The sequence below is a fragment of the Protopterus annectens genome, chromosome 4.part1 (assembly GCF_019279795.1).
Source record: "Protopterus annectens isolate FY-2018-M chromosome 4.part1, PAN1.0, whole genome shotgun sequence".
NCBI classification, from domain to species: Eukaryota; Metazoa; Chordata; order Ceratodontiformes; family Protopteridae; genus Protopterus; species Protopterus annectens.
The window spans coordinates 839,973,950-839,985,767 of NC_056734.1; the positions used below are offsets into that span (position 1 = coordinate 839,973,950).

General features: G+C 40.8%; 1 protein-coding gene across 1 annotated transcript in view; it reads left to right on the plus strand.

The window, feature by feature from the left end:
* The window catches only part of HLTF (helicase like transcription factor), a gene marked incomplete in the record, with an annotated part of 1,324,997 nt that overhangs the window by 272,651 nt on the left and 1,040,528 nt on the right, over positions 1 to 11,818 (plus strand). Inside the window, 1 exon segment of the mRNA XM_044070619.1 lies at positions 150 to 224. Within this exon segment, the coding sequence (XP_043926554.1) occupies positions 150 to 224 (75 nt within the window).

Here is an 11,818-nt window from a genome sequence, read left to right on the forward strand (position 1 = left end):
ATATTCAGCTTTGTCTTCTAACTACTTTCAGTTTTTCATATTTTTAAGTTTTTCATATTTTTAAGTTCTTCGTCCAGTTAAAAATGTTATGCTTTTATGGCGAATTACTTGGAATGTTTCCTTATTTCTTGTGTCACTGTGTTTTGCAGCTCAAGAGTGAATTTGACAAGCTGTTTGAAGATCTAAAAGAAGATGATAAAACTCAAGAAATGGAACCTGCAGATGTATGTATCAGCCTGTTGTTAGTTCTTGCATCATTCACTAGGTGATGGTTTGTATTTGCTGCCTCACTAATAGCTATTGTGGATGCCAGTTTTGTTATGAGTAGAAGTTGGCTCTGTGATAGAAATTGGGAGAATGATTGACACTGGAAAGTGGCATCACAGAACTAATACCTCTCAGTGAATTATTGACAATTGAAACGTGCTCTTTGATTCTGTAAGCATTTTTAAATGGGGTCTTTAGTTCCCCACTTGCAGTCTCTGATATATGGGGCTGTGACTCTAGACCACTGCTGCTTTTTACTCTGATATTGCATTACCTACGATTAGGGTATTCTCCGTGATACCACAGTCTCAAGCTGCTTTGTATATAGATCGAACCAGTAACACTTTTGTGATCACACATTTCAGTGTCTGTCAGTTTTCCATCAAGTTCTGGCCTGACGCCAGTTGTGATCATCTCACAAATTGTTCAACTGTATTGTTACTGAAATGTAAGTGTCCCATTATTTGAAATTTGCTGTGATGGGCATACTTTCTAATGTGCATTTCTAACTATACTGCAGCACTTCAAGATTGCATGTCATGATGATAGGTTTTGTAATGTGATCTGTCCATCTTAAAATAAATTTACTTCAAGTTTGAAACAATGAATTGTGATCCTTTAGCTGTGGTGGACTGTCTTTGGTGCTAGTTCGTGTTGGAAGTATGGATAAACTTGTTTAAATCACACAACAGTGATCATTTTGATATTTTTCCTGAACTGATGTGTATTGATTGTCAAATGGAATTCTATCACAGGCAGTGGCATTATCTCTGGAATCCAGCAAGGCAGTTTGTCATTAAACTGTTAGAGGGAAGATAGTTCTGTTATATAATGTGGATTGTGTGTGCACGTATACATTTTATAAGCGTGTGTGTGTGTGTGTGTGTGTGTGTGTCTTATTTTATATATATATATATATATATATATGTGTGTGTGTGTGTGTATCTATCATATATATATATATATATATATATATATATATATGTATATGTATATCTGATCTATATATCTAGATGTGTGTGTGTGTGTGTGTGTGTGTGTATGTATATGTATATATATATATATATATATATATATATATATATATATATATATATATATATATAGACATGCATGCGCGCCAATGTCTCTATATACGTGTCTACTTCTAAATTTCAAACTTAAACAAATTCGAGATTTTTTTTTTATAATTGAGACCATAAAATCAAACTTGTGAAAGTTCAAAATTAAAATTTTTTTTTTACGATTTTGCAGGGGGCAATCCCCCCTGCACCTCCCACTCTCCCGCTATTTAAATGTGTTAACTCTGAGATCGCACTACAGCAAGGAAAACGGTAAATATACTGTTGCAGGCTGTACGTCGACCTCCATTTAAACAGTTCGAACTTTCACAAGTTCGATTCTGTGGTCTCGACCCTAAGAAATTCGAACTTGTGAAAGTTCGAAATTTAGAAGTAGACCCCTAATAATCGCATGTGTGTATGTATACAGTGGATATAAAAAGTGTACACACCCCAGTTAAAATGCCAGATTTTTGTGATATAAAAAAGACCCAGATAAATAATTTCAAGATTTTTCTCACCTTTAATGTGACCTATAACCTGTACAATTCAATTGAAAAACAAACACATCTGTCAGGGGAACAATATAAAAAATAAAAAAAAGTACAATAAGCTGGTTGCATAAGTGTGCACACCCTTAAACTAATACTTTGAAGCACCTTTTGATTTAATTACAGCATTCAGTCTTGGGTAGAAGTCAGTCAACATGGCACATCTTGACTTGGCAATATTTGCCCACTCTTCCTTGTAAAAGCGCTCCATATCTGTCAGATTGTGAGGGCATCTCTTCTGCACAGCCCTTTTCAGGTTACCCCACAGAATTTCTGTTGGATTTAGGTCTGGGCTCTGGCTGGGCCATTCCAAAACTTTAATTTTCTTCTGGTGAAGCCATTCTTTTGTTTTCGATGTATGCTTTGGGTCATTGTCGTGTTGAAAGGTGAAATTCCCTTCATCTTCAGCTTTCTAGCAGAAGCCTGAAGATTTTGGGCTAAAAGTGACTGGTATTTGGAACTGTTCATAATTCCCTCCACCTTGACTAAAGCCCCAGTTCCAGCTGAAGAAAAGCAACCCCAAAGCATGATACTGCCACCACCATGCTTCACCATGGGGATGGTGTTCTTTTGATGATGCAAAGTGTTGTTTTTGCGCCAAACGTACCTTTTGGAATTGTGTCCAAAAAGTTCAACCTTGGTCTTATCAGACCATAACACATTTTCCCTCATGCTTTTGCAAGACTTGATGTATTGTTTTGCAAATTTTAGCCAGGCCTGGATGTTTTTCTGTGTGAGGAAAAGGCTTCCATCTTGCAACCCTACCCCATAACCCAGACATATGGAGAATACGGGAGATTGTCGTCACATATAGTACACAACCAGTACTTACCAGAAACTCCTGCAGCTCCTTCAGTATTGATGTAGGTCTCTTGGCAGCCTCCCTGACCAGTTTTCGTCTTGTCTTTTCATCAACTTTGGAGAGACGTCCAGTTCTTTGCAACATCATGTTGTCCCATATTTTGTTCACTTTTTGATTGTCTTCACTGTGTTCCATGGTATATCCAATACTTTGGAAATTTTTTTGTGCCCTTCTCCTGACTAGTACCTTGCTTTCTGCGAACCATGGCTTTTGCTGTAGCAGGCAACTGAATAAATGTCAGGAAAATCCTACTAGGACAGCTGAACTTTATTTGGGGTTAATCAGAGTCTCTCTAATTGATGGCAGGTGTGTACCCAAGAAGACTGAATGCTGTAATTAAATCAGAAGGAGCTTCAACAAAGTATTAGTTTAAAGGGACACTATCTCGTTCCTAAACTCTGTATCTTGCCTCGGACCGAAGCTGAGACATTGCCACCCACATAGGTAATCATCTCCCTCTTTGTGATGTTCTACACTCCCACCCACTCCATAACTTTTCTTCAATTGTGTAAAGCTTTATTCCAGTCCTGTTTTTGTTCCGTCAAATAAGATGCCAGTATTTGTGTTCCCTTGTTTCGCACAGAGTGAATGTAGCTGTAATTTGCACCCAGGTCAATGTCATTAATGAATGATTTAAATAATACAACCATTTGGGCATGGTGACTTGACTGTCAGGTGGTAATTGACAGTTTTTTTATTTAATGTGGGTGACGAAAGAGCAGCAGAAAAAAGTAAAAGAGTTACCGATCGTACAGAACCAGCAAACAGCTCAGATCAGTTACTGTAAAGCAATCAGGAAGTGGACTTATTAAATCAGTAAAGTTGGTGATGGAAGAGCAGCAGGCAGCAGCAAAAGCATAAGCCTTACAGATCTTACGCACGTCGGATGTATTATTTATGTAGTCAGCCAGCACATTTTTAGATAAGTAATGTGGGTGATGTAAGGGCAACAGCAAAGCATAACCGATGTTCTTCATCTCACATTGCTGCAGTCCTAACACTTGGGTAGTCCGCTGTCCCAGTCGGCCCGAATACCAAAGTATAAGGCTGACGTCGGTCAAGGCGCATTTGACTGACATCAGGACGTCAGGGTACAAATGCGCATGACCGACGTCATATCCTCAGTCTTTTTTGCCGCATGGTCCGATGCAGAAGCAGTATTGCGAGTGCAGGTTGGCGTTCTGAAATTTTCTGAAGTCGGAGTTTCAGACCGAATCAAAGTTGGCTAAGTACCCGTTGGGAATATTTTGGTTTTTCTTGCCTCAGTATTTAACGGATGTCAGAAAAAGTGAATAACTGTATTTCTTGTGGGAAACAGATACCTCATAGAGATTACCATACATTGTGTATACCTTGCTTAGGGCCTGAGCGGCGTTGTTGGCTGTCGCTCTTGTGCTAGATTTAACAAACGCACTATTAAGAGAAGATTAGATTGTGCCAGGTTAGTTTTGGGAAGCGTTGTAATTACAACATGCCGCCGGATGCTCCGGCGCTTAGATCTAAAAAGCGCAAAGACAAAGCAGCGAAGCCTAGGGTGGAAGAACCGTCTGTCCCGGACGTCGGTTCTTTAGAGGGCTCGGTGGAGCCGGTGGTTCTACCAGAAGTTCCTCTGGATTCTCAGGGAGAGACTTTACTGTTACAAGATGTGTCCTCTCAGGAGGTAGGCCAGGCTGAAGGGGCTTCTCAGGTAGCTGTTCTCCCGCCCTTGCTAAGGTGGTTAGGCCCTAACCTTCTGTTTCCAAGGCTCCTTCTAGAGGCCGGCCAGGGTTAACTTCAGTGGGGGTCTCCCCTAGTTCTTCAGGGTCTCTGCCTAAGAAACATATGCTTAAAATGGCAGAAGATTTGATTACTATGATTAGAGGTTCTTTACCCCCCCCTGATAAGAGGCCTAGGGTGGAACCTGAGCTTGAGAGTTTTGAGCAGTGTTCGAGGCTTCTGAGTCTTGACTGAAGACTTGCAGGAGTATCCTCCTTATTCTGATTCTGATGTAGATGACTCTACACCTTGGCTTCTCCTCCTGAGGATTTTTCTTTTTCAGAGACTCTTCATTCCATGAGGGAGCATTTTAAATGGGAAGGTCAAGATTTCTCTGATTCTAGGAAAAGGCTTAGGAATTTTTGTTTCTACCCCAGCATAGGCCTTTAGCTATACCTCCTGTTCTGGATGTGGTAGAGGATGTTTTTGCAGAGGCTTCCCTGAACCCTGATTCTTTGCCTCCTGCCCCAGTTAAACCGGACAGGTATTATAGGGTGCCTGAAGCTCATCAGTATCTTTTAAGAGTCCTAGGGCAGACCCAGAAACTGTTTCTCAGGGCCCTAAAGGTGTTAAGGCTTCTGTTGTTAAAAATCCTGTTCCTTCTGATAAAGAGGCAAGGGCTTTGGATAGATGGGGGAAAAGGTGTATACTTCTTCCACTTTAGCCATGAGGGCTTTGAATTGCCAGTTTCACATGTTGAAATACCAAAATTATCTCCTTTCACAATTGAAGTCTAAGGTGGATGCTCTGGCGGAAGGTATTGAGTGTAAAGAGTTGCAGGATTTGGTTCATGTTTCTGAACAGGTGGGTAAGCATTCCTTGCAATGTGGTTTTGATGCTGTACAGGCCTCTTGAGGGTGGCAGCCACTGGTTCTGTTCTTCGCAGGCACGCCTGGCTGAGGGATCAGAATTTAGCTGAACATGTAAAGACAAGGATTTTAGATGCTCCTTTACAATCTGATGTGTTATTTGGTGCGCCTGTGGAAGCAGTTTTAAAGAAAATGGAGGACAAGGCTAAGTCTATGCAGACTGTTAAAGATTTTTTGCAGGTTCAGCCTCCAAAGTTTAGTAGAAATTGGCTTGCTAAGGGGTGGACATATCCTTCTTATGATTCTCAGTCTAGGGGTAGATCTAGGCATGGTAGGGGCAGAGCCCAAGGTTCTTTTAGGCCTAGAACAGGCAGTTCGCCTGCCCAGTCTTCTGGTGAGGGCAGGGTCAGTCCTTTTAAGCAGACCCAATGACTTGCCTTTTCAGCTGCCAGAGCCTTCTCGTCTGGCAGCACCTTTGGGAGGAAGGCTGGCACTTTTCAAAGAAAATTGGAGTGTTATTACCCACGACAGATGGGTATTGGATATCGTTCACCACGGTTACAGGTTTTATTTCCATACCTTGCCTCCTTTCAAAGGCATGCCAGACATTCCTCCTATACAAAGAAAAGAGGCTCACAAGCAAATTTCTCTGTTGCTCCAGATAGGGGCCATTCAGCCGGTTCCTGTGCCAGACAGGGGCCTAGGATTTTATTCTCGCCTGTTCCAAGTACCAAAAAAGGGGAACACGTGGAGACCAATTTTGGATTTGTCTATCCTCAACACTTATTTGGACATTCCCAAGTTCAAAATGTTGACGTTACAACAGCTTTTACCTCTGCTGGGCAAAGATCACTGGATGGTAACTTTAGATCTCAAGGAGGCTTACCTTCATGTGCCTATCAGACTCAGTTGCAGGAAGTATCTGCGTTTCCGAGCTGGAAATTCACATTATCAGTTCTCTGCATTGCCCTTTGGCTTATCTACTGCGCCCAGAGTATTCACAAAAGTTCTGGCTCCAGTTGTTGCTTTTTCAGGCTAAAAGGAATACAACTCTATCCTTACTTGGACGACTGTCTGATTCGGGCTCAAGAAAAGCACGAGCTTCTTCAGCATCTGGAATATGTGATAGCAGTGCTAAGATGCCTGGGGTATCCTGTGAACGAAATAAAGTCCAGTCTAGTACCCTCTCAAGACCTGTGCTTTCTGGGTGTGAGACTGAATACAGCAGCCCAGATGGCCTTTTTAACCCCGGACAAACAAAAGAGTCTATCCCTTTACTTCCATCAACTATCTCATCAGTCCGTGCTGACTGCAAGGACAGTCCTTCAAGCATTAGGGTTCATGGCATCTTGTATTCTGGTGCTTCCCAATGCCAAACTGCATATGAGGAAGCTGCAATGGTATCTACAAAATGTATGGACACAGCACTGCCAGGATTTGGACACTGTCATTCCAATAATACCTTGCATTCAAAAGGAATTTTTGTGGTGGGCTCAGGAATGTCACCTAAACAAGGGACTCTCTGTGACCCGGCCAGAGGCGAGTCAGATTCTAACGACAGATGCCTCGGACATAGCTTGGGGAGCTCATCTGAATGGAAAGTGGATACAGGACAAGTGGCCTGCCAGACTACAGCATCTACATATCAACATGAAGGAGATGTTAGCAGTCCAGTTTGCATTAATGGCTTTCAAGGAGTTACTTCTTCCTGGGCAGGTGTTGATTCTAACAGACAACACAACTGTCATGTGGTACATCAACAAGCAGGGGAACACATTCTTATCCTCTATGCAGGCAAGCAATGATTTTGTGGGAGACTGCGCTCAGCTTGCAGCTAAATCTACAGGCAAGGTTTCTGCCAGGAGCACAGAACTCCTTAGCAGATGTGTTAAGCAGGCAAATCATGGATCCCCACGAGTGGAAACTGGATCTTCATGTATTTCGACAATTGACAGTGTCCTGGGAACTCAGACATAGATCTGTTCGCTTCTCCACTAAACCACCAGCTGCCAAAGTTTTGCACCAAAAGTTTCATCACACAGCTTGGAAAGTGGATGCTCTTTCGTTCAGTTGGGAAAATCTTCATGTGTATGCCTTTCCACCTCTGCCTCTCCTCCCAAAGGTACTCCTAAAGGTCAGACAAGACAAGCCAAGGATGATTTTGATAGCTCCAGATTGGCCTCGCAACACTGGTACCCATTACTGAGGAATCTGGTAAGGAAGCCTCCATGGCCTTTACCTTTAATTCCACACCTTTTGTCTCAGAGGGACGGTCATCTTCTCAATGTCAAGCTTCACTCTCTTCATCTAACAGCCTGGCATATTCTGTTTTGAACCACAGCAGGTCTCAACTTCCTCAACAAGTTTTGAATGTGATTATGGAAGCCAGAAGACCTAGTGCAGCGTAAAGTGTATGCAGAAAATGGAAGAGATTTTTATTTTGGAGTGCAGCAAAGGATTTGGATGTTTCTGAGCCTAATTTGAGTGTGGCTCTTCAATATCTTACTGAGTTATTGGACAAAGGTTTGTCTTTCTTCCATTAAGATTCATGCTGCACCAATTTCAGCTCACTATGATTGTGACCCACCATTGTTTTCTCATCCTTTGTTCAAGCAATTTCTTAGAGGGGCAAAGAATATAAGACCCCACGTAGAGCTCCTACTCCTGCTTGGGACCTCAATTTTGTGTTGGAGAAACTTACTCTACAACCTTTTGAGCCTCGGCTACTGCTGAATTGAAATACTTGTCATGGAAGACTGCTTTTTGTTGGCCATTACTTCTGCAAGAAGGGTTTCTGAATTGCAGGCCCTTATGGCGGTTGAGCCTTTTGATTTTTCATAAGGATAGGGTATCATTACGTACTAATCCTTCATTTATGCCTAAGGTGGTTTCTAGTGTGGCTTTAAACCAAACTATTCATTTGCCTACTTTTTATGCAGATCCCCAAAATAAGGAGGAAAAGATTTTGCACACTTTAGATGTACACAGGCAGTTGCGTTATTATTTAAGCAGGACTAGGGATTTTAGGCAGTCTCAGCAGTTGTTTGTTTCTTTTGCTTTGAGTTTCCAGGGCAAGCCTGTGTCAAAACAAACTATATCTAAGTGGATTGGGTTTTGCATTGCATTCTGTTATTCCCATCATGGCAAGGAGATTCCAGCTGGGATTAGGCCTCATTCCACGAGGGCTACTGCCACTTCAACAGCATTTCTAAGGGTGTGGCAACTAAGGATATTTTGGAGGCAGCTACTTGGAGTTCAGTGCATACTTTCTCCAAGCATTACCACCTTCCTCTCTATTCTAAATCCAGGGCTGGTTTTGCCACTGCTGTGTTGCAGGGCATTTTGGCAGCTCCTGCTTCATTATAGTTTAGCCATCCTCCCTTACCTCTGCTTTGGGATTCTACCCAAGTGTTAGGACTGCAGCAATGTGAGATGAAGAACATAGTACAGTTTTGTACCTACCATAAATGTAGATGTTCAAGATCCACATTGCTGCAGTCCAATACCCTCCCTCCTTCCCCTCTGTGTTTAGGGGTGGTTGTGTGGGTGGGGTTCTATTTTTGAAAATTTGTATATATTGTACATATATTAGGTACAGGAGTGTTTGGTGTTTTTTGGTTTTGGCCTTATCTTTTTAGGGTCTTCTGACATCTGGGGCAAGAAAAGACTGAGGATATGACGTCGGTCATGCGCATTTGTACCCTGGCGTCCTGATGTCAGTCAAATGCGCCTTGACCGACGTCAGCCTTATACTTTGGTATTCGGGCCGACTGGGACAGCGGACTACCCAAGTGTTAGGACTGCAGCAATGTGGATCTTCGAACATCTACATTTATGGTAGGTACAAAACTGTACTTTACCGATCGTACGGAACCGGCAAATAGATTGCATTACTTGCTGTAGGGCATTCACAAAGTGCATTTTTGTCACAGGCAGTAACTAGTTGTAGACGTTTGTGTGGCTGACTCCATTCATTTCAGCAGAGATACAGCTAACCAACTCATTCCTTCTGATCTTGAATATTTGTCAGTTTCTGTTCCATTCACATGTAGTGGTTCCAGTCTTCCAACTGTCCACATTTTTAAAGAATGTCCATTTGACTCCTGTTTTTGCCCTGTTCCTCAGAAAATTTCTTTCTTTTTTTTTTTTCCTGGCAATTCTCCATGTATTGCAGTAACTAATTATTGGCATACAGTTGAGTTTCAGAAGATGCATGCTAACGCACAAGACCTGTTATTCAAGCAAATTTCTAGGTTTATAAGAGCAATTATTAAAATCCATCACATACTTTTTGGATCATTGTCTAACAGCTTTGTCCAGGTTTTTTGTTCCAAGAGTTTCAAAGATGTCCAGTGCTACCATGCCATGGATTATTCTTTTATTAGTTTTACAACTCATACAGGTGATAAATAGTACTCATGATCAACAGGATGACAACAGACAGATACATTTATCGGGGCTTTTTTTTGGTTTATTTGCTGTTGTGTAGTACTTAATTGTGGAAGTTTTATTTATTGGCATTTGCTTAACAGGAATATCCTACTGGTTGGAACACATTTTCAGCTGAGGACCGGGGAGAAAAGTTCCAAAGCGTTAAACTTTTTTTATAAGCATAATAATTCAAAAATAAATACATGTTACATAATTATAGTATATTAGAGATGATATGAAAATATTGCTTAAAAATGGATATAAGCTTTATGACAATCATTTAATACTTTGAAAGAATTTAGCAAGTTTGTACAGAAATTCGAGGTAAGTTAGTATAATCCAAATAAGAATTGCAATATGAAGTGACAGAAAAGCAGGCTTATGGTATATTTGGAGAGAAAGCCTGGGGAGAGAAATTGATAGACATAAGGAAGTGAGTGAATAAGGAAGAGTAAAGAGATGTAAGGTATGAATTGGCATTTCTCCACATGCAAAGATATAGTTTATTTTGGTGTTGTTTGAACAGAGCCAGCTTTTGGCTATGTAGCCTTTCATAATGGTTTTTATGGATGGGAGTGAGGGTATTGACCTGATGGGTAGAGCTAAGGAGTTTCAGGCTTTAGCAACATGGTGTAAATACAGACAACGCCCAGCAGATTTGATAGGTTTTTGGACAGACAGGAGTTTTTGGTCATTGGTTCGTAATGACAGACTAGTAACATAGTTGTGTAAAATGTTAGTTATTGCAGAACAAGGAGATAGATTCTGGATAATTTTATAAGTGGTAAGCTGTGTATATGCTAGTTGATGAGGAAGTTCTGATCAATTTAGGCTTTTGAGTGCTATTCATTGCTTTTTCTGAAAGGGTATTTGCTGCAAATGTAGCTACTTTGTTATAGCATTGTTCAAGTTTTGATTTTTGTGATGCCTGAAGGTTAGTAACAATGGGAGCACCATAAAGAACTTTGAGAGGAGATACGTAGTGGCAGGTGTAGCTTTATTTGTGTTGCTGAGAAAGATTTTGGATCTATAAATCATCCCTACTTTTTGATGACTTTTTCTTATGCAACTTTGTATATGCAGGTCAAATTTATGGTCATCATCCACTATCATTCTTAATAATTTACTATGAAAAGTGACCTTAGGGTTGTATTATCAAGAGAAGGAACTTTACAATTTGTTTTTTCATGGCAGAGGTATTTGAGTAAAAAAGTAGTTTCTCCTTTTTAGGGATGAGCATGAGTTTTGGGTTACACAGTCTTGTTTCTGTTGCTGTTAAAGCTTCCTGAGTAATTACTTTGAGGTGTGCCATATTGTCAGATGTCCAAATAAGTATGGTGTCAGCTGTATACTGTATTAGGAATGCCTGTTGTGTGGATGTGTGGAGGGTGTTGGTGGCAATGTTAAAGAACAGGGGACCAAGGATAGAGCCTTGTGGTACACAGGTGGTGACTGTGAAGTATGAAGAGAGGGAGGAGTGCCATTTTAATGACTGATACCTATTAGACAGTTTTTTTAACTGTAGGAAGGTGGGCTGAGAGAGATCTAATGAGGACATTTTAAGCAGAAGTTTACTGTGGCAAACTGTGTAGAAGGCTTTAGACAAGTCTATGAATAAGGACAAGACTACTTTGCCATTATCTCTAGTTTTACTGAAAGTAAATTGTAATTTTTTTTAATTAAGTAAAGTGGCTTACTATTCAACTTGACCTCATTATCTTTAACCTTGTCCTTTTTGCTCAGGTTTCCAGAAGCATTTTTGTTTTGTTCAGTTTCTGTATTGGTTAGAAGCGCAGTGTTAGTGCTATGTGAAGGGTGGAAACCATGTGCAGTGATTGAGTTCTTCCTGCAGGAAGTAACTGCTTATCTCTCTCCCCAATCCTTTCTAACATTCTCTGATTCTTGTAGTCCTCGTGCAATATTTTATATGTTCTACTAATTATTCCTTTTTTAATGTCAGCTTCTGTTCTAGATTCTACTAAAAACTCTACCAGTGCAGGTCTTTCAGTTAGGACCCCCCTATTTCTTTCTCTTTGCCTATACTCCGATATCAACTTGATAGAAAAGACAATTTCTATTCTG